Source organism: Alosa sapidissima, chromosome 11 (genome assembly GCF_018492685.1).
Source record: "Alosa sapidissima isolate fAloSap1 chromosome 11, fAloSap1.pri, whole genome shotgun sequence".
In the NCBI taxonomy this organism is placed as follows: domain Eukaryota; kingdom Metazoa; phylum Chordata; class Actinopteri; order Clupeiformes; family Clupeidae; genus Alosa; species Alosa sapidissima.
In genome coordinates, this window is record NC_055967.1 from 28,288,456 (window position 1) to 28,315,888 (window position 27,433).

At 42.2% G+C, this 27,433-nt stretch overlaps 2 protein-coding genes across 2 annotated transcripts in view; one reads left to right on the forward strand and one right to left on the reverse strand.

Annotated features, from left to right (window-relative positions):
• zcchc14 (zinc finger, CCHC domain containing 14) overlaps positions 1–7,792 on the forward strand; it is a 32,285-nt gene extending 24,493 nt beyond the window's left edge. Inside the window, exons 10-13 of the mRNA XM_042110378.1 lie at positions 1,534–1,646; positions 1,945–2,091; positions 2,964–4,145; positions 5,137–7,792. Coding sequence (XP_041966312.1) covers positions 1,534–1,646; positions 1,945–2,091; positions 2,964–4,145; positions 5,137–5,192 — 1,498 coding nt within the window. The 3' untranslated portion in view covers positions 5,193–7,792. The remainder of the gene's footprint in view (positions 1–1,533; positions 1,647–1,944; positions 2,092–2,963; positions 4,146–5,136) is intronic.
• A 3,851-nt stretch (positions 7,793–11,643) lies between these two features.
• Positions 11,644–19,420, reverse strand: map1lc3b (microtubule-associated protein 1 light chain 3 beta). Its single transcript, XM_042110689.1, has 4 exons — positions 19,218–19,420; positions 16,521–16,576; positions 12,471–12,577; positions 11,644–11,949 (listed from the first exon to the last, which is right to left on the reverse strand). The coding sequence occupies exons 1-4, from the start codon at positions 19,255–19,257 to the stop codon at positions 11,775–11,777; spliced, it is 378 nt and encodes a 125-aa protein (XP_041966623.1). The 5' UTR covers positions 19,258–19,420; the 3' UTR covers positions 11,644–11,774.
• Positions 19,421–27,433: the final 8,013 nt, after the last annotated feature.

Below are 27,433 nucleotides of genomic sequence, written 5' to 3' on the forward strand. Positions count from 1 at the left end.
TATTTCTGATGATTTATTGGAGTGAAGTTTTGTACACAATGACAAACAGGAGTGCAACATTCTCGAAAAACAATAAGCAGAGTGGATTGCCATAACATCAGTGAAAAACATTACTGCAGGCTTCAACGTGGCTGTGTTTACGATGAGAGATGTCAAACAAATTTCGCCTGTTTAGGAACTCACGACTGCACAGTTTGCATACCGCTTTGTCCTTCTCCATAGTTTGATCCACCCGAAACCCGAAGTGCTTCCATATCAAACTCCTAAAGTTATTAGGGCTCATCACTCGTCTCTCTCATGTCGCACAGGTTGATCGCGCATTTTTTGGCAAAACACCAGCAGCACAGCAGCCAATTGAAACAGCTGTTTCCAATACGTAAAATTGGTGGGAATTTTCTTTTTAGCTTTCGCAATGTCTACTGCACTTTCGGAATTCTTTATTTTCTTTTTCTGCTTGTTTGTGAGTTTTGTTACTTCTATCTTTTTTATTTGTTTAAAATTAATAGTGTACATATTTGATTAAAATCGATTCCCTATTTTAGTTTTCGAAACTTCTGTTGGTTGGTCCAATGGATTGTGCAATCGATTTTCAAACGTAAAGTGACAGCCCTAACACACACACATACATACTCACACACAGGCATACGCACAGGCACACAGACACATACACACACACACACACACACACACACTGTTTAAACTTACTCTCAAAAGGCTAGTTTGAACCAGCTCTTTTACCCAGATTGATTTAACACTGGCTCTCTCCCTATGTAAGTGTACAGACACACACACACACACACTCTCTCTCCCTGTCCTTTGCACTCCCTATCTCTGTCTATCACGTATGAGTATGTACATAAATGTACACACACACACACACACATGCTCTCTCCCTGTCCCTTGCACTCCCTATCTTTGTCCATCACGTGAGAAACATGAGGAGGATTGTTCCGTTTATGGTGGTTGGTTAAGTCACATTAATCATTAACATGGGTGGCCTCAACAGTTACTCAGCCACAGTGTGGATGGTTAACCAGCTTCCTCTGATTACTTCCTGCAGATTAGATATACTCTCGCCTCTCTCTCGCTCTCCTGGAAGAAACACACAAGATGCAGATTTGTTTTTCCGTTGGCCTGGTGGAATTTCCAGACAAATAGACGTAGCGATAGGTCACTCTCGGAATCCCAGAAACGTGGACGCACGTCACGTCATAAACACAAAGACTCGGCCATCTATGTCCTCTCCACAGAGCTTGCTTTTGCATCACACACACACACACACTTTTTACAATTATATATGGGTTAAATATATGTGATTTGCAGATTATCACATTATGTTTTTATTTACATTTTACAGTGTTCCAACTTTTTTGGAAATGGGGTTTTATTATTATGTTTGTGTATGTGTGTGTGTGTGTGTCTGTGTTTCACCTGTCAAATTTGTGCCCTTATGTAATATTTATTTTGAATTGTGGACACAAATAAAGAACAAAAAATGTGTGTGGGTATTTGTGTGTGTGTGTGTGTGTGTAGAGAGAAGAGGTATGTGGTTTCTCAATTCCCAGTGTCCTGCGGTGGAGTTGCCAGAGTTACCCCTTCCAGCCACGTCAGTCCTTTGACACACACACACTCCACTGCCAATACAGGTATGACACTGACACACACACACACACACACACACACACATACACACGCATATAGTCAGGAATTCAGGAACAAGACAAGACACTCCTACACAATCTCGCTCACCATTTTTGTGTTGTATAGTGAAGTGTTTTTTTTACAATGTACCGGCATATGATCTTCTAATTATTCCATTTCTACTTTACTTCATTACTTTACCATTATCTCTCCTTGTTGGTTTTATGTATGTAAAATCCATGAAATGGCCCCTGTGTGCTACACGGATAAACTTTTCCCTCTGTTGTGTTGCGTGTCGTGCAGAGCTGCGTGTGGAGGTGGACACCGGCTCCATGTCGGTTCCCAGAGACGGCGGCTCCTCCTCGGGTTACTCCAGCGCACCCAACAGCCCCATGACCCCCCAGAGCAGGGACGCAGCCTCCTTCGCCAGGTCTAAAGACCTGCACCGGCGTGAGTGTAACCGCTACTCGCCATTCTGCTAACCTGAGCCAAAAACGGCTCTTCCGAAAACAGACCTCAACCTAATTTGGCATGGATCATGTGCAAGTGATGTGTTTGACAAAATGAGATGCCTTTCTTGAGGTTGTAGGTACACGCATTTGGATAGATCAGTCAGTATCTATTGGGGTAGCCGTGGCCTACTGGTTAGCGATTCGGACTTGTAACCGGAGGGTTGCCGGTTTGAACCCTGACCAGTAGGAAGCGGCTGAAGTGCCCTTGAACAAGGCACCTAACCCCTCACTGCTCCCCGAGCGCCACTGTTGTAGCAGGCAGCTCACTGCGCCGGAATTAGTGTGTGCTTCACCTCACTGTGTGTTCACTGTGTGCTGAGTGTGTTTCACTAATTCACGTATTGGGATAAATGCAGAGACCAAATTTCCCTCACGGGATCAAAAGAGTATATATACTTATACTTATACTTAGTATCTAAGTACATTTTATTTTTGTGCCAAAGAGGGGCAATTTGTGAATGCTTCCCTGGGTCAAAAAAAGTTCTCAATCAGGGGGAGCTGTAGTGCAACTGGTTACAGTGCCCGACTCGGGTCATTTCCCGATCCCACCCCATCTCTCTCTCCCACTCGATTCCTGTCACTCTCTCCACTGTCCTGTCCCTAACGCTAACCCTGTCCACTAACACTAACCCTAACCCTAACCCTGTCCTGTAAAGGCATAAAAGCCCCAGCCCCCCCCCAGCAAAGAGTTCAGGGTGTTAATCAGAAAGACTTGCCAGAAACTTCAGATACTTTAGAAAGACAAAAACCTTCACTAAACACTGGCTACTGGCTATATGACTAAGGTGTTATTCTGTTTCTTTTGTTCAGGTGGAGAGGCTACGCTGGACCTGAGTGACAAGGATCGGACGGTTCTGATGAGCCCGGTGATGTCCGGTAGCCGGCCGACCGCGCAGGTGCTGCCCGTGCAGAATGACCCCGGCTCCTCGCTCAACCTCCCGCCTCCGCTGGCTCTCGGGCGACCGCTGGCGTCCCCGCGCAAACCCCGACCCCCGCCGCTGTGCACGGACGAGCGGCGGCCCGCGGGCATGGTGGGGGCGTCCCGTCTGGAGAGCCTGTTCCCCAGCCTGAGCCTGGAGGTGGGCCACCCCCCTGTCAGCAGCATGCTGCGCTCCCCGTCGGGGCTCATGGTGGAGACCAGCTCGGCCCTCACGGCCACCTCCAACACCCTGCACCACGTCTCGCACCCGCCGCTCCACCTGCAGCTGTCCCCCTCCCTGCCCATGCGCAGCGGCGCTGGCAGTGGACACCCTTACCCCTTCGTCCTCTCCTCGTCCTCGTCTTCCTCCTCCTCCTCCGGCTCCTCCTCATCCTCGCTGGCTTCCTCGTACTCGTCCAAGTCCTCCTTTCCTGCCGCTGCTCCCGGCGGGGTCCCCATGGCGACGGCGAGCAGCATTCCCATGGTGGCCGTGCCCGGCAACACCTACTGTGTGAACAACGTGTCGGCTCTGGCGCCGAGCACCAGCCCCACGTCCTCAGAGGCGGCCTGCTATGGCGTGTCCTCTTCCTCCTACTCCGCCACGCCGCCCGCGTCCTCCTCCTCCTCCTCCTCCTCCTCGTGCGTGTGTGTGTGCAGCTCGTGCGGCTGCAGCGGGAGCTGTGGCTCGTACGCAACACTGCCCAACAGCTACGCCGGCTACTTCCCCCACCCTTTCTCGGGCACGTCGGTCTTCACCCTGGGCCCACTGCTGCACCTCAGTCCCCTGCTGACAGGGGGCGCTACTGCGCCGGCGCCCTTCTCCTACCCTGTGGTCGCCCCGCCGCTGTACAACAGCAGCCTGTCTCATGAGGCGCAGCAGCAGCAGGGCCTGGTCCTCCCACCCATGCAGGGGTTTTTGGGGGGTGGGGGGAATGTGTATCAGTCCCATGGGATGCTGGGTAATGGAGGCAACCTGAAAAAGGGGGGCGGGAACGTCTCGTGTTACAACTGCGGCGTGAGCGGCCACAGAGCACAAGACTGCAAACAGCCACCAATGGACTCCGCCCAGCAAGGTATGTCATTAATGTCAATCAATAGGGGTGCCTGTGTTTATAGGTGCCTGTGTGTATAGTATGCTTTTACTCAATAGGGGTGCCTGTGTGTATAGTATGCTTCTTTATTGAGTAGGGGTGCCTGTGTGTATAGTATGTTTTTACTCAATAGGGGTGCCTGTGTGTATAGTATGTTTTTACTCAATAGGGGTGCCTGTGTGTATAGTATGCTTCTTTATTGAGTAGGGGTGCCTGTGTGTATAGTATGTTTTTACTCAATAGGGGTGCCTGTGTGTATAGTATGTTTTTACTCAATAGGGGTGCCTGTGTGTATAGCATGCTTCTTTATTGAGTAGGGGTGCCTGTGTGTATAGTATGTTTTTGCTCAATAGGGATGTCTGTGTGTATAGTATGCTTCTTTATTGAGTAGGGGTGCCTGTGTGTATAGTATGTTTTTACTCAATAGTGGTGCCTGTGTGGATAGTATGCTTCTTTATTGAGTAGGGGTGCCTGTGTGTATAGTATGTTTTTACTCAATAGGATTGTCTGTGTGTATAGTATGCTTCTTTATTGAGTAGGGGTGCCTGTGTGTATAGTATGTTTTTGCTCAATAGGGGTGTCTGTGTGTATAGTATGCTTCTTTATTGAGTAGGGGTGCCTGTGTGTATAGTATGTTTTTACTCAATAGGGGTGCCTGTGTGTATAGTATGCTTCTTTATTGAGTAGGGGTGCCTGTGTGTATAGTATGTTTTTGCTCAATAGGGGTGTCTGTGTGTATAGTATGCTTCTTTATTGAGTAGGGGTGCCTGTGTGTATAGTATGTTTTTACTCAATAGGATTGTCTGTGTGTATAGTATGCTTCTTTATTGAGTAGGGGTGCCTGTGTGTATAGTATGTTTTTACTCAATAGGGGTGCCTGTGTGTATAGTATGTTTTTGCTTAATAGGGGTGTCTGTGTGTATAGTATGCTTCTGTATTGAGTAACTGACTGTTCTGTTTGCCTTTGTTACAGGCACTTTCCGGCTGAGGTACGCCCCTCACACTGACAGCCAAGACTCAGGAGACTAAACCTGATTACAGCCAGGGCTGCTGCCAAGACTCAGAGCTTAAGTGAAGAAGACATGCAAAAAGCCCCAAACCTCCCAATGATTTCAGATCAGAAAAGTCTCTAAAAGGTCTACTTTGATTTCAATCATTTACACCTGCACTTCAGAAATGTACACCTGTTCTTTACGATCCTCTCATACCAACGACTACAAGGAGAACACTAGAACCTCTACAGGTTATGTCAGTGATCATCTCTATCAGCTTTCCCCGTAGAACCTCTGCAGGCTGGATCAGTTGGTGACCTCTTATCAATGTCCTCTATTGAAACCTCTGCAGACTGGATCTTTGGTCACTTCTATCAACTTCCTCTGAATTTATGTTTATCTGGGGGCAGAGGAAAAGATAGCCACATCCAGGAGGTGCTCTTCTTTTTTGGGAGTCTGTTTTGTTTGTGTGTGTGACCTTTTTTTCATCAGGGAAAGAAACTGAAGCTTTTAGATACTCCTTCTCCCCCACTCAGGTCAAAAATCTCATGAACTGAGCATGATCCTCACTCCCAAGAAACCATGCTGACTCTGAGAGGGAGACAGAAGCAGCATACAGCGGCCATTTTGTTTTGTTCCTCTGACTGGAATAGACCTGCACAGTCAAATCAACAGACTTTTTTTGTAATGAAAAGGGTGGGGTGGGGGGGGGGGGGGTCTAATACTGTCCTCATTCAATGAGTTGCCAAGTAATATCACAAGAAGCCAGACTGCCATTCTTCTGTGAGTCCTTTGCATTGACAGGATAGTTTTTGGGCCTGAGAAGGAATCGACAGAGATCTCTTTTTTTTATGAGTGAGCAGGACTGAGACTCTTCCTTGTCTTTTCTTCTGTCATTGTCATTATGTTTTTACATGTTATTTCGTCAGGTGTCTGAAATACTTTTAAAAGATTTTAGAATCATTTATATATTTGTAAATGTCATAATCTGCCAGTCAAATGACATATAGCACTTGAATTCAAGAAAAAAAACAAAGTGATTAATTTTGAGAAAATACTTTGCACTGCCCTGGTTCCTCTGAGGGAGAGGGCGATTAGTGCAGTGTTGTGTTGTGCGCACAGCTACAGGAGTGTTTCATCCACTTCCTGGTGCTGATGTGTGCCGCCTTTAAGAGAACTGTTGTCCAGTCCTATTTAGTGAATGTGTGTGGAGGGACGAACTAGGGTTGAGTGACATCTTGAAAGCACTTTTTTTTAATCCAATCAGAGTGTGTCCTGGTTGTTTGTAATTGTGGGCCAGCAGGTTCTGGCCCTATACGAGATATGATATTTTATATCAGGATTTTGTTGAAGGGATTTGTCACACATTGCATTTATAGTGCTTTTGATAGGGCTTCTGATGTGCCTACAAATGTATAAGAAAATAGCAGGAGGGATACAGTTTTGTCTCTTTAAAAACATTCAGACATAAAAGCTACATTCATCACTTCAGAATGACCATGACAGAGTGTGTAAGATATCACATAGGATATGACATGTAGGTCTTGGTGCACGTTTTATGACCTCACGATTCAACAAGCAACGTTTCAACAGGACATCAACATATCATGGAATGTATGGCCATATGATGCCGAGAGTATTAACACGGCTTGCCCCTGAATCAGTCATGCGTAGGAATGCTTTAAAAGTGATGTTCCTTTAGCCTGGCTAAAAAATTCTCGTCTCACCTTCAATTTCCAAGAGGCATAACCAGCGATGGAATTAAACTTAAAGTTGGCACAATAAACTATCACCGAATCCTTTGGAAGCACGTCAAATAAAGGTTTATAAATGTAGTTTACTCAATTTAAAAGAAAATACATGTTGGTGTTGTTTAATACGGACGGCACCAGTGCAGCCATTGGTTGTGCCCAAGTAGTGCCAGCGTTGCTCCTCTATCTGTCTTTATAGACCCTTTCATCAATAAAAACAAAAACAATGCTTGAACGTTCTATTTGGGCCCCAATCTACTTCCTCTGCATTAAGATAGCATATGGAATGTTAAAAAGGAAGTCTTGTGGGGCCAACTATGATGCTGATAATGGAACTCTCTTGAAAGGGTCCATAAAGCGCGCCCCATACCAGATAAGAGGTTGTGATTGGCTCCTGGGATCATTTTTGGAATGAGTGGATCTGCCAGAGCAAATTCAAACATGCTGTAGTATTCATCTGGTTCCCAAGGCCAATGTTCCTGTATTGTCATGCTTTCTTTATGTTTTTGAGCATTTTGCCTCTTGTTTTTTTCTGATTAGAAAATGTGTGTCATTATGAAAGCAGTCAGTAACCCTATAACCCTTGAGGCAAAATGCACACTGAAAGCCAGGGAATACAGAGAAACATATACATTCACATTGTAATTTTACGTATAGAGGCAACTCTGTTTACAAGTGTAGACACTCCATTGCTAATATTGAACTATTTTGTCATATTCCATCACATCCACATCATGTCTACTTCAGTACATTTTCTCAGATGTTACTTTGGTTGGCAGCTGCTGAAATCAGCTCTGTTGGTGCGGTTTTGCTGTATTGCTGGCCTCTCTTAAGGCCGATCACCCCTTACAAAAAAATAACTCATTACTTCAAGTGTCAAAACTGCAGTTTTCTGAGTATCAAAACTGCAGTTTTGTAGGAATTTGCAGTTCTTATGCAGGAAATGCAGTATTTTGGACACAAAGAAAACTGCATTATATTGCATAGTTCTGTACTGTAATACTGCAGAAATTCAGTATTTTGGACATGAAAATACTATTGTACTGCACTGTACTCTAGTATAATTGCACTGGAAAAACCTGCAGGATAATTGCAGTTATTTTTTTGTAGGGACTCTGACACCAGAACGGCACACTTCAAATGAGCTTGTCAGCTAGACACCAAACCCGATGTATTAACATGTGGTCTGAGTGATCCAATTATAAATTCACATGACGGCTCCAAGTACAGGTGTGAATGCACTCCACATTTAGAGGTGGTCTGGGCTATCTATGGCTACATTCGTTTAACAATGATCCTTGATATCAATGATATGATATAACAAGCTTCTACGGGTGAGCTGGAGTTGCTGAAACTTTATAGGAATAACCATCAGTACAAAATGATTGTTGCTAGCAGACTGCTAGCAGCTTGTGGCCTAGATGAAAGGCATAGTCAGGTGTCTGTCAGTAGTCTTAGCAGGTGGCTGATGTGATGTGTAGACTCCAACCGTAGCTGGCTACCCAGAGTTTCTTTGTGGTGTGTAACTATTGCTAACATGTGTTGGTTAAATTGTAGTGGATTAGCAAATAATTTGTTGTTACTTCAAAATCACTTTTGCACTCTGAGTGATAGCCTACCTGCTGGTCTGGTGCAGTAAGATGTAACAGAGATCAAGTGTGTGGCATATAGGCAGTCACTGGAGAGGGGTTCTCGTCTAAGGGAGGGAGTTGGAGCCGTGAACAGTTAGACGCAGGGCCTAAAAGTTTGTTGCTATGCCCCTCTATGGCATGTGATTGTAACAGAAACCTTTCAACTTCTAAGGCTTTGAGTCACTTCGGAAGCAACTCCAGCTCTCATTCCTGAGGTATCAAATTTTACCCCAGTAAAGGGCATATTTTCATGTACGTGTACACTTTGATAATCTGTGAAGCCAGCCACTGAATTACTGCTATGTGATTGTATACAGTCCTATGTAGATTGTCACAGAGCCAAGACAGCAATAAACTACACATCCTCCGGTGCTCAGTTTAAGTTTTCACCCTATGAGATTATTGGTCGCACTGCACTGTGCAGCAGAGTGCATTCTGGGACATGTAGTCGGCTATACTCTGGTTGTGCTTTCTGAGTGTTCAGCCTTGAAGACCAAGCTTTTTTTCTCCAAATCTGCGGGTCAGTTCAGTCAGTACCAGTGCAGTATTTCTTAGCCTTGTTTCCGAGATTCTGCTAGAAGGGTAAAAGTCTGGCTTCAGAAAGTGAAAGTCCTACCATGTAGCCTATTGGTTCTACCTGGGCACTCACACAGGTGAGTACACTAATTAGCTCATCTACCTGGCTGAGGAGTTGGGCCAATTAGAATCAGCGGGTTTAGGGAATGGTTGGAGTAAATACATGGCAGGACTTTTAGTTTTTGAAGCCGGACTTAGATTCTATTCGGTATGGGCACTCGGAATATCCACTTTTTTCAGCTTTCTTTACTGCCATATCATAATGTGTCTTAACTCTGACAACATTTTTAAAAAAGTTTTTAAACTCCAATTAATTGTGCTACTTTTGTTTTTAAACAGTAGAAATACAACATTTTCACTTAGCATCTGTTTTGAATGTCCTGGATTTATGCACCATCATATTGCATTATATTCTGACATCATCTGATTCATTGAGCACAGACCCTCCGGAGCGTCAAGGCCAGTACAGGCCTCCCTTAGAGCATCCAGTACAGCTTTAGGACGAATGCCGATAGCTATGCATGCTGCATTATCTTCTCCTGCTTTAAATATTTTTGAACAACATGGTTTGCCATGACAATGAAATGTATTCTTCAAATGTTCTGTGTTGTTTTGTCCTTTCACCTTTTTTGTATTTACTAGTAATAAAAGGTAAAGCAGTGGGTATCGTAAACTATCTGGAATCAAGAACATGGGGAAATAAAGCAATGACTTTTCAGATGTAATTTTGATACTTTAGTCTGGATTATGGTTTCCCATCTTTCAACACCTTTTAATAAGTGACAGGTATTATTCTTACGAACATAAGGTACGATAGACACATTTCGACATACAGATACCTTTAGCTGTTGGGTAGTGTTGCTTACAAAGCATGACTTGACGAAATCTCCATGTTAGCTGATAACAGCAATTATATGACCTTTTTGGACCAGCTACTGTCTGCCATGACATTTTAAGTCTGAGGCACCAAGTTAGTGGAGGCGGGAAAAATATAGATGCAAAATAAATAAAATTAAATAATTTAGGGCACATTATGCCGTTCAGTTGACAGCACACATGATTGACATGGGAACATATTCAACACCACACAGGCATATTTATAATATTATTTTATTGTTTAAAATATCAACAAAAATACAAGAAAAAAAAGTTGTATAATATTGCTGAAAGCCTGAAGTCTTTCCCTCAGACTGTGCTTTGTTAATTCCAGACTGTACTTTACTATATGGATTCATCTTTACACATAAAACATGAACAACCATTTAAATAAAAACAAATGAATAGCTGATAACTGCTTAAGGATAAAAATGCTTGTAACTTTAAACAATTACTTAAGAGATAATGAGAAAGTGGGAGAGCACACAAGGACATATAATAAAGCCACATGACCCTCAAAACACCATCCTCTCAACGTGCATTCCAATGACCTTTGAACTTCTCTGAGGGTGTCACAACACAGCTCTGGAGACTTGGAGATAGAATCCAGAGATAGAATAACACTAGGTCCATTCACTACTGCCACCTCCATCATCATCGGAAACCACACCTAATCATCCCCACATTCACTCACACATTTCTGACATTACAGTTTTTTTATATCAATGTTTTTCTTCAATCTTGCGCTGTCTGCATTTACATTAAAAAGCGTCTCACTACAATCTGAGCAGGCATAAAAGAGCAAAGCTTTTTTTTTTTCTTTTTTTCCCGTAAGAAACCCAAGTATTCCTCCTTTCAGTGAGGAAACACTGTTGAAGGAACTGTACAAGGCAGGATACTTAGATGATGGTGAGGAGGAAACAGGAAAATCCCAAAATCTCGAATTCCTCGACCTCACTTAACAACACAGAGGACACCAAAAGTGCTCTGGAGTCCTCAGGGAGCACTACTGTATGTGTGTGTATGTGTATGTGCATGTGCGTGTATGTATGTACGTACACCCACAATATGTATGCATGCTATTAGCGAATAGACTTTCAACTAAAATAAAGCTATGGCTAAAATGAACTACACCATCCCCATTTATCATTAAAGTATGAATGAATGGTGATTATGGGGGGTTGCAGGGCCCAAGCCCACTGTGTCCGTTTCTGATTAGTCTTCCGTTAGCCTTGGCGGACAGCTGATTGGTCACATCAACAGCTTAATAGTGAGACTAACGGCTGATTGGTCATGGCTTTGATCGGTCAGTGTCAGGGCATCTACTTTAAACAGCAGGCTTCACTCGAGGCCGCAGTGATCCAGCTAACACGAACACACAGACACACTGATTTCAAGTAGAAAACACACATGTTGAACTACCTTTGAACACCTGACAATGAATGAGCAGCAGTGGGCGGTCGCCTGCGCTCCAGCCAGATCACCACTCACATCCTGGTCAGCTCACCTACCAAGCAGGATGGATGGGGGATACTAGGGCCAGTAATTACTCTCTCGTCTATATGAGGATCTATGAGCAGCACTTGGGGGTAGAGGTGGGGGCAGTTAAGACGGAGCAATAAGCTGAAGATGGGAATGGTTTTGGGGGGGGGGGGGGGGGGGGCACCCATTGGTTGGGTATACAGCTGATAGAGGCGAGATTGAGGTGGGGGTGGCATACATGGGAATGAGGCGGCGACAAGTCATACTGTTGTCCTGATGGCAGCCGGGTGGCCACCGGGGTTTCTAGTGTGTGTGCGAGGCTCCAAACGTCTCCTGCGAGGCGTACACCATGTAGAGGAAGCCGTCGTCGTCACGCTCGCGCTCGTACACCTCGGAGATGGCCGTGCACACAGACACCATGCTGTGGCCGTTCACCAGCAGGAAGAAGGCCTGGTTGGAGTTGAGCTGCAGGCGCCTCCTAGTGGTCAGAAGCAAGCAAAACACACACAAAAACACAGTAAGGCAAGGAAGGCTTGTTCTACTACTCTCTAGGAGAAGAAGCCAAAATGGTGGGCTAACTCAAATGGCTAACACAAGGGGCAAGTGTGGCTCCTATGGATCCTATCCTAAGTGATGCTATATGGAGGTCAAGACCACAAACAACCAAAAGATATCACCCTGTGTAGACTATTGATACACTCAACATGTCTCATGGGATCACTGGATGATGACACAAATCTACCTTATAGGGAAAATGAAATGAATACATTTGCTGAAATTTCCACTCAATGTTCATGCAGCAACTGAATAATATAAATGTATGGTGGTAGCGCATCTCAGATCAAAACCTATAACTCTAAACTGAGATGGGGAAGTGCCTCATATTTAGAATGATAAGATGCTCTGTTGGGGACCTGTGGGGGCAGAACCCCCCCACCCCCCCTACCACGCCCCTGGTAAGCTGGCTAGAAAGCTTGGTGTTGAAGCCAGTCAGATCACCTGATGATCTTGATGAGTTCGCTCATGTTGACGTGATCCGGTACCAGGAACTTTGTCTTGTCCAGAATGGGCAGCTGTTTCTCCCCCTTATACCTCTCAATAATGACCTGGGGGGAAAACAAACACTCACTAGTTAATAACACCTCCTCAGAGAAGCTCCCTTATAGCTACAGGCTAATGGTAGGCTAACCGGTCAAACATACTTTCAGTGAATTATGCTAAGTTAGTGAAACACACTCAGCACACAGTGAACACACAGTGAGGTGAAGCACACACTAATCCCGGTACAGTGAGCTGCCTGCAACAACAGCGGCGCTCGGGGAGCAGTGAGGGGTTAGGTGCCTTGCTCAAGGGCACTTCAGCTGTGCCTACTGGTCGGAGTGCTAACCAGTAGGCCACGGCTGGCTAACAGTGTCACACTGGGCTATTGCACGCACAGAGAAGAGAAGGACATGCATTCTTTTATCTAAATAAGCTAATTTCCCCCCCAAAACATTGCGTGTTCCTTTAAATAAAAATAAACAGATATGATGTCAACAACCCAATGAGGGCCTATGGCATCAGGTCCATCTGGCTGCTCTCAGTCAGACGTGGGAGAGGTGGAATATGAGAGTGGCATGGAAGGAGCAGGACGCAGAGGCTGACCGGCAGATGGTGGGTAGGGAGGATACCCGATCCTCCAGCGGCACCACCACGCCCGCGAGCCAGCTGCACCAATCTCGTTGCCCAGCAGCATTGGCACATGCCCGCAGGGCCTTCAGAGACTTGCAGCCTCCTGCCACCACAACCACCACTGGGTCTGTCACGTTATGGCACAGCAAGCATTTCTTTCATTCATTCATTGACTGACTTTTTATGATGCTTAAAGGTGTAGGTTTTTGAACATTCTAAGTTCCGCAACAATTGAAGGTTCTAAAATTCTATGTTGAATTCAATGAACCCAGATATTCTTTAGAATGTTAATTTCCCAACATTCCCGTCACACCGGTGTGACGGTACTCCTTTAAGGGTTAAAGCTTTATAACTTTGTATCAGTATTTGAAAGAGGACAGCAATGGTTCAGATGGTAGAGTAGTGCTCTGACTGTCCTTGAATGCAAATAATTCAAATGTGATGATGGCCATTCAGATTCCGCAGTGTTAGCATTACCTGATGTAACTAGTATAGCAAAACTATAAAATATACAGATTCAATTAATAAAAAAAAACTTAAAAAAATGTATTTATGCCTTTCACAGATAAAATGATACAAAACATATTCCATCACTTAAGGGAAGAGGAGAGATAGACTTCTCTGCATAGTCTGTCTGCCTCTTCATCCCCTCCATGTTTGGTACTGTCTGTCCACTAGCCACTTGTACCACTGTCTTTATGCCTCACTGTTTGCGTGCTATACTAGCACATTAGCACGTATGCATAACCCCCCCCCCCCCCCCCCCCCCTCCATGCCACAGCCAAACTGTGGCCACACTTATACATTTTCTTAAATAGTTAAATATATAGATATATAGACTTTCCTTTACTTTATTTCTGCATTGTTGCACTGTTGACTTACTCATTTGCACTATCACCATGACCACTATCACCATTGCACTACCACCATGACACTCATTCACACAGAGCACCTTAGAGCACCTTACCATACCTTACTATACCTTACTATGCACAAAGAATCACAGGCTCAGTCCCTGCCTCAGTCATTGCAAGCGCCTCTGATTTATTAATCACCACTATGTGGATACTGTTTTTAGAATTGATTTAGATTAAGTGTTAGTATAATTTGTAATTTTGTTATTTGTATTTTAGTATATTTTTATATATTGTATTAAGTGTTAGTATAATTTGTATTTTAGTATATTTAGCATATTCTTTATCTTCTACTGTCCTTACTGCTTAGTTGTGTTTTTATATTATATACTTTAATTACTCTTCTGCTGTTAAAGAATGTGTTTGTCTTGTATGTATGCTGCTGAGACCTTGAATTTCCCCTGGGGATCAATAAAGTATCTATCTATCTATCTATCTATCTATCTATCATCATCATGTTGACATTTCTGTCACATTGCCAGCACCGTGCTCTACCAGTGGCCCATCACATGGCAGTCTCAACAACACCACCACAAACATTTACTATGCAACTGACGAGCGGATTTGCATATTTCTATTTGCATGCATATGCGGGATGTCCTTACTCAGAAATCCTGAATAACCAAGAGTCAAATACACGTCACTAGACACTAGTCCTGAACACCCAGAGGGCAGGACACCCTGACCTGAGCCCGGCTACTATTTGAGCGCCATTACAAGCTGACAGGAGATGATACTCTTGTCAGAGGCTGATAACCCAACGCCAGGGCTTAAAGCAATAAAAATGTCTGTGCCTGAAGTTATCAGACATTTATGAGGACGTCTATACTGTAGTCTCATCGCCTATTTTCAAATCTTAAGCATACCAGCTCACGCCTGAATTCAAGCACGGTGCCTGAACACTTTAAGCCCAACACAAAATGGGAATCATACAGTACGTACTATGTGTAACTTCCTGGCCAGTGAGTGTGTTGTGTAGATAAGCCTGCTTAGAACCACAAACATCATGGCATATGAGAACACATCTTAATGTGTTTTAAAAAAGGCTTTACCTATTTTATTGTATTTTATTTGATTTAAATATAATTTTTATCATGTAGCACTTTCAGGTTTCTTGCGAATGTAAAGTGTGTTACAAATAAAATGTATTAATAATAATAATAATAATAATAATAATAATAATAATAATAATAATAACCAAAAGCACAGTTAATGTCTCATGTGTGATGAATGAAAGCATAGCTAAAATTGTTAATTTTAAAACTAATTAAATATTGTAGTGTTATGCCATGTAGGGCTACAATAATTTTTCGTAAATTTCAAATTTAATTTTTTTTATGATGATCCAAATACAAATAAGCTACTTGAGCAGGTCAACATACTTCCATGCAGCTGCGATGGCATTATGACAGATGAGGGTATGACTCAGAAACATTCAGCACAGCGTAGCGCTAGGAACTCATGACTACAATCTGGAACAAAGACAATGGCAGAGACCTCAAATATTCACGTGACCAGAAGGCTGACACATGGCAGCTTTGTCTATTAGAAACCACTGTGAGTGTGAAGTTCCTGCCTTTGTGAAAACAAGTGTAAAACGTTTTAGGGTTAAAGAAGCAATATGGGAATTTAGTCTAAAGTTAATCATCTACCTACTTAGAAAGGCATTCCAATACCTTGCAAACACCACCAACATTACAGATGGCACTGATACAATACATGCTAACTGTATTTGTTGTGAAGGCTCTTTATACTTTTTTAGTGTGTTCTAAAGCAAATCTCAGAACTACATAGTGTAAAGTCAGGACAGCTAGTGTGAACAACAGGTTTGTTTATCTGGCTTTTATGTGACAATATTCTAGCCTAGAAATCTAGACGCACCCTAGCGGCAGCAAATGTAATTTGTAGCCAGGGTAGTCTAGCAACTCTCCGTTGGCTTGCGAGCTGGAAAATTTAAACTTTGATCAGGCCAATCACATCGTGTAAAGTCGGTAGGCGGGCTTAACATAATGATGGCAGAGTTGCAATGGTTCGGTGTGAATTCCCTGCTACTTGAACACAAAGAAGATGGATGCTGCTGCTGCTGGCGGCGAACAGCGCGACACAAGTTAAGGGCTGACCACTGAGAATGGTGAGAGTCCCCAGACCCTACATCTTGATGTGGGTCGGGCTCGTCAGGCTAACAATATTAATCAACATTCATTTTTAAGATGAAACCAAAAGTGATTTCTCAAATAAAACATGACTGAGCAAGTGGCAAATTGTTGCTTCAACAGGTTCTACAGATCGGTATCTGACAGGGACAAAGTGCTATTTGGTTGATAGGTTCCACATACAGGAATCTCACTGAGATGAGCATGTATCTAACAGACACATGTAAACAGGTGGTATTTGTGTGATGGAGTGTATGTGTACAGGTGGTGTCAGTTTGTGTGTGTGTGTGTGTGTGTGTGTGTCTACTGACCGGGATCTTATTGGGGTGCTGCTCCCGTATCTGCCTGACATCATCCACTCGCTGCTCTGTGGAGAAAGAAAAGTCACATGACAGATTATGTCCTCTTGCCACCAGGATTCTACAGTGTTTACTGGACATCCAGTCGGGTGTATTTTTACATGCTGGAACGTCTGACTTACTCATCACCTCTGTTTGCAAAAAGCTCTGTTTCTGACAACACTCAGGATAATACTTGAAAACTGACACTCGAAGAGGGTACGCAGCAACAGGAAGCCAAGAGGATCAATTATCAAACACCCACCCACACGGATACTCTGATGCTGGCTTCCTCTGCTGTCCTCTCTCTATTTCTCACACATGCACGCACACACATAATCAGTAACTAGATGACTGTCAGTGCTGTAACCACAGGTTCCTGTGCTACACCTCAGTATAATCAGAACAGATAGAGGCACTGGGGCAGGCCAAAAATTATGTGATGAGACCGCAGTGCATCACAAGAGACTCTCTGATCCCGAGTCCTGAGTCAAAGGCTGGGTATAGACCGATCCCATGATCCCTTCACCTTCCCTTTGTCCCCTTCTACTCCCACAACTGTGTCCCTATAGGGCGCTTGGAGGTCACTGGTCTGTATTGCTGACCCAGCAGCACAGGTGATGGGCTGTAGCTAGCTAAGAGTGTTAGCTAAGTGTCAGCTAAGTGTGTTTCTGCCCTCCTACTTAAATGTTTACGCTAAAGGGTTTATGATAAAGTGTTTTCATCCTCTATTTTGGCTTGTTTCTCCATCCTTCTTTAGGGACATCTGGGTGTATAAGGATGAGGCCCTTCATGGTCACCTTCACATTCAACCCTGTCCCAACCATTTCACAGAAAAGGGTCCTATACAGAGTAGCTTACATAGCTCAGTATGCTTCAACACTAAATGCCTGGACACTAAATGTGTGGTTGTGGTTGTGTGTGTGTGTGTGTGTGTGTGTGAACATCGTTATCTTCTATGCTTCACCTGCACAACTGAACTAGACTATGGGCTATAATCAAAGACCATACAAGAGTTGCTATAACAACCAATTCAAAGCCTGCCAACCAAACAAAGCCCTAAGGCAGATGACTAACAGCGCGAGAAAAAAAAAGTTCAGGTTTACTGTGTTAACAGACATTTGCCATTCACAACTTCCCCTAAACCTGACTCTATGTTATCCTTAGATGGACTGGGATGTGCGTTTTCTTTTGTGAAATGTATAGAAAGGGTTATTCTAACATTGATTTTTAGATAAGTCAGCCTTATCTCTGGATTTCCGCTTAACCTAACAAGCTTATGTAAAGCAAAACAAAGAAGGTCGTTTGTTTACCTTGGGCTGACCCATCCTTACATGACTCAGCATTTACAAACAAACAAAGCCAAACATTTGCCCCCTTCCATAAGGAAGCCTAACAGTTTGATTAGATAGACTTCTGACAGTCAGAGCTGGAAAACTGAGCTACACAACAATTGTGTCACCAATGGGCCATTAGCAACAATAGGCTATTTGTCATATCCACCTCAACATTTTGTGAAAAGATGAAGACACAACAATCAATCTCGTGCCAGCTCTGACAAATTATAGAAAGCACGTGGGAGCCCCCAATGACGAACTCACGTGCTAGGTTTAATATTGCGTAATTTCCGAAGATAACCCACACGCGGAAACACTTTCCATCAAGTGCGATTGTTACATTATCAACAACGACGGTTGATAAAGGTAACTAGACAATCTTATCAAAACAGTTCCCACCTAAGTAGGATACCATGTATCCAGTCGTGAAATTGAAAGAACAAAAATGTCTAGCGAGCTACGTTGTAAAATGTTAATTATTATAACCCTAACTACATACAAGCGCCGATGCCTAATTTAGTTGCCAGGACACTGAATTAACTTTCATTTTACCAGCAGGCCCTGTTCACCTCGCACATCGTCCCCATCCCCCAATCCTGCAGTTCTCCGCTGCCACTCGCATCGGGCCTGTCAGCTTGCTTATTCCAGCAGCCTGCTGTGCCGAGCATTACAAACACAGAAGAGGACGGCAAAGCACCGCACTTATTTATCCGACCTTACTACTCATTTGTGTTGAAAGCTTGAAGGGCAACAATTGATAAGCCATGAATGGGGTTATATGATTGATGGTGCTAAACAGGATTACAAAAAGATGAGCAATACGATGACAGTTACTGGAACATTTGTCACAATTAAGGATTGATTAACTGAATGTTAGAGATACATTAATTGGCAACCATCAACCAACTATGAAGCCAACGCAGAGGAATTGAAGAATTAACAAAAGGCTAACGCGTCACTAAGGAGCAGTGTTAGCTAGCTAACAACAGAGCAGGCTCCACAATGTAAACACAAACGCAGCTAGCTTACAACGTTAGCGAGCCAACCCTTTTCAGGGACGGGGCAGGAAATTTATTTTTTCTTCACCGATCAAGACACTCATCTTCAAATATAGTTTGGTTTAGAAAAGTGATATATATGCCACATAAATAAATAACATTTAGGAAAGACATAAAAATGCCATTCCAACTCGTATTAAATTCGTCTGAGGATGAACAGAGTCGTAAACAAGAACTTTAGCTAATGCTAACAACATAGATGTTAACGTTAGCTCGCTAGCTTCGAAGCCAGCGAGAGTTCGTTTTTTCAGAAAAGGTGAGGTAGTGCTACATACCGAATGTCCTTCTTTGTTTGAAGGTCTTTTCTGAAGGCATGTTGGTAATTACTTCAATGAGACAATATTATATTTACAAGCTGCGTGGACACTGGAGATGAGTTAGTCACGAACGCTGTTTTCTAAAACCTGAACTGTTGTCCGTCCCGTGAAGCCTTCTGTCTCACTGCTGAAATCCACCTTCAACAGCAAAACAAACCAGTCAGCTGAGCTCGGACGTCACGGCCTTATCTTTACGTAGCTTCAAGTAGGCCGTTCAAGCCGTACCATAACTAGATGTACCGCATATCGGTACAAAATATGACCGCTGCTCAGTCCTGCACATTCTCTCCGCAAAAAACAATCACGCTTGTCAATTTGTCTCCATATACTCTTAGTCTCTTACATACTTTTGTGTACATTAGTGTGTGCATGTGTGTGTTTTCTTTTGTGTATATGTGCTTCTGTGTGTGTGTGTGTGTGTGTGTGGGTGGAGGGGGGGGGGGGGGTGCTTGTGTGTGTGTGCATGCCTGTGTGTATGCGTGTGTGCACGGCTGTGTGTGTAGAATGTGTGAGTGTGTGTGTGCATGTGTGTGCGTGAGTGTGCGTTTTTGTGTATGTGTATGTGTGTGTGTGTTTATGTGTGTGCGTGAGTGTGTGCATGGCCGTGTGTTTGTGTGCGTGCGTGCGTGCGTGTTTGTGTCTGTGCTTGTGTGTATGTACATGTATGTTTATGTGTGTAATGTGTATGCGTGAGTGTGTGCGTGCGTGAGTGTGTGTATGTGTCTCTGTGTGTGTGTGCGGAAGTGGTGGAATGTAACAAAGTACAAATACTTCGTTACTGTACTTAAGTAAATTTTCCACGTATTTGTACTTTACTTAAGTAGAATTTATAGTGCATACTTTTGACTTTTACTTTGTTACATTTTACAGCAATTATCTGTAGGCCTACTTTTACTCCGCTACATTTCTACAACACCATCGTTCCTTTTTACGATACATTCACCCGATGTTTCCCTTGTCTACCCCGTTAAACTTCAGGCTCTCGTGTTTTGCTGAATGATATTTTACTCAGCAGATCACCCTAGTAGATAACCAGAATTACAGTCTCTAGAATTGTAAATTGTAAATGGTCGGAATGTAAATTGGGCCACAGATAGTAAGCACAATTGCATTAGCTTAAAACTATCTAGTCGAGTATAACCTAAAACTAGCTTAATTAAAATGCCACAGCCCATACTGATTTTTCTTTTAGAATATAAGATAATAAATCATTATGCAAATACTTTTACTTTTAATACTTAAAGTACATTTAAATGCAGGTACTTTTTACTTTTACTTAAGTAGGGTTGTCACTGTGGTACTTTTACTTTTACTAAAGTAAATATTTGTCTGTGTATTTGTACTTTTACTTAAGTACTGAGTTTCAGTACTTCCTCCACCACTGGTGTGCGCGTGCATGTGTGTGGGTGTGTTTATGTGTCATACACTCTGACTAGTCTTATATGACTGCCGCTTTGCTAGTGCAGCATTTAGTATCTATTAGTCATAAAGTACGAAAAAGAGAATAGAAGTAAAGTGTGTTTTGATGGAGTTTATGGTTATGGTTATGGTTATGGGACTTGCAGACGCACAAATACAAAAAACACACAAATACAAAAAACAACATAATATAGTTTAATGGACATATTAATTGAAGCTTAATTATGTCCGCTGCACAAGTGAAGCAGGTGTTTATGTGCTTGTGTGTGTGTTTGCTTGTGTGTGTGTGCATGCTATGTGTGTTTATGTGTGTGCGTGCCTGCATGCGTGCGTGTGTATGTGTCTTTATGTGTGTGTACCTGTGGGTGTGGAATAAGTGTGTGTTTATGTATGTGGGTGGTTGACATGACATGGCCTTTTTTTGGTCCAGTGTGTCAAAGATAGGTAAATTATAAAAAATATATCAAAAACTATGGTGATATTGTTCAGAAAATGCTGTTTTATATTAACATACAGAGCATTCATGGGATTAATCTTCCATTTTTTCACAATTTTCAGCCAAACCAGAAAAAGCTCATATGGCGTGACTGTGCAGTCACATTTTACAAATTTTGATTTTGAATAAAAACAAGAAAATTAATTCATTTTCTGTTTATTCAATCATATATTGATAACCCAGATGCCTATTTGTGAGTCTGCTTGACTAAAAGTTCAGACATAATATTGTGAAGCCACCCTTAACTAAAACACTTTGTCCCAGAAATGGATATCATATGGTGTGACGCCATATTACTTTTTTTTAAACGGGCAATTGTTTGGAGACCTTTGGGGAGTAGGGGTCCTCCTTCTTTCAGGAGAAAGAACACCTCAGAAGGACACTGAAAGTTACAAGGTGAGTTTTCTCTCTTCATGTTTTAAAAAAAAATCAAGTATATCCGGCACTCCTGCTTCAGTTCCCTTTTGCACTGTCTTCTGGTGTGACGCATTTTACGCAAAAATGCCCAAATAAAATTACTTTTCAGTCAATATTACCTTTAAAACTATATTGTCATATTGCAGTTAGCATGTTTTTAGGATGTTAGCATAAAAGCACATTGTTTAATGTCATGCTAAGTACATGAAACCTCATATGGTGTGACCCCATATCATATAGTGTGACCGGGCTTTCTCGTCACACCATATGATTTATTTGTCACACTGTATGATAGAAACTGCATTTTCCTGCATAAAAAATGTTTTTTCATACATATGTTTAACTCATAATTAAGTGTAATATATATTTTGACATATTTAACATGATTTAACATTTATTATTTAAGATGTGCAACTATTGCATGTATTGCGAATCACACACACATAAAACACAGAAATCACCCCCACACACACTCACTCACTCACTCTACAGCCTTGGATACAAAAGATACATATTTGACATTCTAAATATCAATAGTAGTCTGAGAAAATAAATTCTGGTGTTAAAGAAAACAGTAATATTAATGTTGTCTTTAGCACTATAAGTAATTGCAACAATTGAATCTGATTATAATGCAGGAAAACTTTTTAAATTATCTGAATAAATTGTTAAATTTGTCTTTTAACAGATATAAAGAGAATAAACTCAAAGGGGAACTACAAACATTCAGATTGAAGCCCACCATTGAGAAGAGAAAAACTCAGGGAACCCAAGAGCTATACAATATTTGGTGGCATTCTGTTTTGCATAGTTGTGATTTCTAAAAGTGAACCTTTACATGATATACCTGTCTTAAACTGTCTTTTGTTGCTTGTGAAATACATATAATACACATTTTTGTATTAACAGATTGTTTTGTGGTGTTATTTATCATATGGCGTGACACCATATCATTTGGTGTGACATCAAGAAATTATGAAAATAAAAAGGCTTTTGGGGTCTATATCATACAAATCTCAATGGAACATATAGAAAATAGGGTCAGCAAAAGTCACAAGCATTTTCTTTCTTTTATATCAAGGTATGTCAAAATGAATATGACGTTTATTGAAAGATTGAGGACATATGCCTTACTCTGTGTATTGATGAAGAAATATACTGTAAAATGTAATACATTTGCACAAGGAAATGCTAGATCTTGATGAAGTAATGATAGAAGATTATAATACATTGCTCACATTAAAAACAAAATACCCCATTATAATTTTACAAACAATAACTTTCATGTCACACCATATGACAATTTTAGTCACTACCACAACTAATTAGTGAATAAATATGAATTTCAACACAAAATCTAAAAGACCATACATATTTTTAGGGAATGGAAGGGTCAGTACAACAGGACTAAGTGATTTCTATGCCTAATATCTGAATTTTTTTTCAAAAACTTTTTTTTGGCCTAAAACGTCAACCACCCACGTGTGTGTGCGTGTGCACGGCTGTGTGTGTATAGTGTACGTGTGTGCCTGTGTGTGTGCATGTGTGTGCGTGAGTGTGTGTTTTTGTGCATGTGTATGTGTGCATGTCTCTTTATGTGTGTGTGTGTGTTTATGTGTGTGTGTGTGTGAGTGTGTGCATGGCCGTGTGTTTGTGTGTGTATGTTTGTGACTGTGCTTGTGTGTGTGTGTGTGTGTGTGTGTGTATGTGCATGCGTGTGTGTGTGTATGTTTATGTGTGTGTGCATGCGTGCGTGTGTTTAGTGTGTGTGTGTGTGCGTGCGTGCGTGCGTGCGTGAGTGTGTGTGTGTGCCTGAATGCGTGTGTCTGTCTTTATGTGTGTGTTCCTGTGGGTGTGGAATGTGTGTGTGTTTATGTATGTGCGTGCGTGTGTGCACGGCTGTGTGTGTGTCCGTGCCTGTGTCTGTGCATGCGTGCATGTGCGTTTTTGTGCATGTGTATGTGTGTCTCTTTAGGTGTGTGTGTGTGTGTGTGTTTATGTGTGTGCAATAAACACACATAAATCGTGTGGCTGCAACACGAAACTACATGGAGCAAGAACACCGGAGATTTCTGCCAGAGTTAGCAAGCTAACTACCTAAGCCTTATGCCACAACGCCACATACTCATAAGCTGCAGTTCCTCTCATCTACGAATGAACACCCCCCAGAATGTCCATACGAAAATGTTCAGCAAGTAATGTCAACTATTTAACTAGTTACACTGATGATGCAAAGTTCACTAGCAAGTAAGCTAATGAAGCTTATATGAAAAGTTTGGGGAATGTGTGGTGTTTGGGCGCATCTCGGCATCTAGCGTAGCGGAGCAAAACATTCATACTTAGGTGTTAGGTCTACAAAAGGGGTTTTCTTTTGTCGTGTAAACAAAGATAATGACAGTGGTCCAGTCAAATCCTCTAGCCGAGCTTTAGTAGTTCGACTTAACTGTGCATGTAAACATACTGACTGACAAAAAGTCAGAATGAGTAATTATAACGATGAGAAACCCTGTGGACATAAAATATCGGCGGAAAATTGAGATGTGTGAAACACTATTTGACTGATATGGTAATCAGAAGTAATTTGTTATTTAAAAAATACTTAAATGTTTTGACTAAAACTTGACTAAGATACCTTAAGTTCTCTTTTGACTAAAACTAGACTAAAATGATGAGACTTTTAGTCAACTAAAACTTGACTAACAAAAATTATATTTGAACTAGAAATGCAATTCCGAGGAATTACACGAGGGGATGCAATCTGCTGGTTAGGGTGTTGGTGGGGCTGTTGAGCTTGCTGCTAGCTGGTTGGTAGGGTAATTGTGATACCTGCAAAGGTGCTTTTAGAGTAACCAAATTTGAATCTTGTGTGACATGGCATTCTTGAGATATCACACTCAAGGTGTTTTTGACCTTGACATTTGACCTTCAACCTCCAACATCAACTCACTTCACCTTTGAGTCCATAAAAACACTCGTACCAAATTTGAAGCATGTACGTCAAGCCGTTCTGGAGATATAATGCTGAATGCATGAGATATGGCTGGGACTTTTATTTTGACACACAGGAAATACTTTAACAGGATGTGTAGTTCAGGTAGAGCTAGATTGTATCAAAGATAATGAATGCGTAGCAAGATGGGTCGTCCTAGTTCATGTCTATGAGGGCAAAGTGGAGTTCAGTCAGAGACGGGCTCTGGTTCGGTTCCCGCCTGCACAGGGGCGTGTCACTGACGTATGACTTACGTTTGAACGCCTCGGTTCCACGCCAGACAAGCCGGAGTACAAAATAAACTTGGTGTACACCTTCATTAATGTTGATTTTCTCCCGACTGGAGGGTCATACTATCACGACATTCTACTGAAATAGGGAGGAGGGTTTGGAGATCATGATACCGTGTCCGAAATGTGCATCCATTGCTCAGAAAAATAAGGCTTTGACAAATTCTGGGAAATTCTTGGATTCTGCCATAGACCTCAACGTTAAAAAGAGAGCCCGATCACTGCATAAATGTGCGGGGGCGTGTACTGCTACCCTATTTGCATAAATTTCCAGGGACAGGAAATGGCCTCTCATGAAGTATCTTCGTAATCAACCATCTTTGATTGTATGCTTAGAAGCATAGAGACAGTTGGATTTCTCACAGGTGACACCTGTGCCAGTGTTCTGATTAGCCTGGGAACTGCTCTGAGAACTACTTAACGAGCGCAGCTGGCTCTATTATGACATCACAGCCCCATTCAAGTCTATGGGGGAAAAATACACTTTTAATTACAAATATCTCAAAAAGTATAAACTTCTCAAAAATGAAAAACGGATAGGACGGTAAAGCCTTGGAAGATCTACGGAACGGTGTTTGAACCAAATTTGTACGTTAAGCGGTTTGGGCTGAATAGTGTGCACAAAAAGGTAAAAAGAAAAAAAATAATAAGAATAAGTGTCCGGATTTCAATAGAGGGGATGCATCCTAAATATGACAAAGACCAGGACATTTCGTCACAAGACTAAGACTACGACTAAATTAAAAATAGGTGACAAAATTAACACTAACTATTTTATCAATAATTATTTCTGCTTTCTAAAGTAGCTTATTAAGCACTATATCTTAATATTTTACACATTAGTGAGTAGGCTAAGACTTGGCCTATAATACATTGGATGTATAACCCCATGTGTATACAGTAATGTTTATAAAAAAGGTAGGCCTAATTTTCATAGACTACTTAAAGGGACACCATGCCTAGGCAAGCCTGATGCTTTTTCTCTACAAAACTCCCCCTAGCGTCTGTACGTGTCGATACATGTGCGAGGCCTCGCTCGGTCTGAAGCTCTTTTCCTTTTCTTTGCATCTTCCGTCAAGGGTTTTCGTTGCTTCTTCGCCGGCTCTGTCATTATACACACGTTTGCAACAATCGCTAGCATTTCGTTAGCCTGCCTCTGTGGATGCAGGATGTAAACTGATCCTGCTTCTCGCGATGTCTGAGACTTTGTGAGACTGAAGGTCGGCGGGTACGATACACTGAACTTGCAAGCGAGATATTCTTCCTACAGGCAGTAGAGGCGGGCAAGAAAGTCTTCATTCGCCCTGTAATGAGTCATTTAACCATATACCGACTTACGAAGATGATTAATTAACATGAAAACGTTGCCTGGTGTCGCTTTAATAAATGACTCCCTTTTTTCAATTTAATGGTTCAATAAGGTTGTTCTTGTGCATTGCAGATTTTCCTTCTGCATGCTTCAGTAAGCTTTGTATGCACTATATGCCATGTCAAAACGTCATGTATTGATTGACCTTGCCCAACTGTCCTACTAATTTAGGAGCTCTGTGCTTTCTGCCAGGTAGAGACAGGAGAAGATTTGCAATGTCCTGTCAGGTCAAGCAAACCATCCATAGATAGTGTCTGTGTTTCATTGGCCAAGGATCTTCTTGAGGTTAAGGAGATAGGTCAGTTACCCCCAGAGCTGGACAGGCTAGATGATGGGACTGGCTGAAGCCACACTCAGGAGCAATGGGGCAAAGACCTGTCAATTAAAGTACAAACAAACAAAGCTACAGCGACAGCGCAAGTCATTAGAAACGGGGAAGGAAGCTGTGGCAATGTGCCAATGGTCCATACACGTTCAAACAGTTCACACAGAGCATTTTAGTCCAGGCAATCTGTGAGAACATTTTACCCAACCCAAAACAAAACCGAACAAATAACAGAAGTAATTTTTGAAAATCCAAGTGGTGGAACATTGTCAAAATTGGCATCATTTGTGCATAGGTCAACAGGCAAAAATTGTACTGATGGCAGTTTTACTGAACTTATCGTACACATGATATGCTAATTAGGTCAGTTTTTTACATAAAATGATGAAACTTGGTAGAATTGTACAGTTTGGTGCTCTGAACATGTTCATATATAAAACCACTATCAAAAACACTAATGGTCGCTGAGGCAACCATGGACCGTATTCAGTTTTAAAAATACAGAGGTCCAAAAACTGAGGACCCCCATAAGCAACAACAATTGCACTAATGGACATTAAGTAGAGAGGGTGAATGGAATGGGGGGTTTGCTATGACCTCCGGATTTCTTTTTGTGAGGGCCACCAAGTAATAACTGTCATTGTCCAAGTCCAAGTCCAAGTTACAGGAACATGAAAAAGAAACAATTTTGACCTCATGCTATGTTGTGAATAGACGGAATGCTGAGATGATTGGAGAATGTGGGAGTCAGTAAAGGTGCTTTGAATGGCAACCATTGAAAATAAGTTGCTGCAGTAGTCTTTAACTTGTATTATTACCATTATTATTATGAACTAAATGCTGTAATTGCTTTTGACTTCGAATAGGCC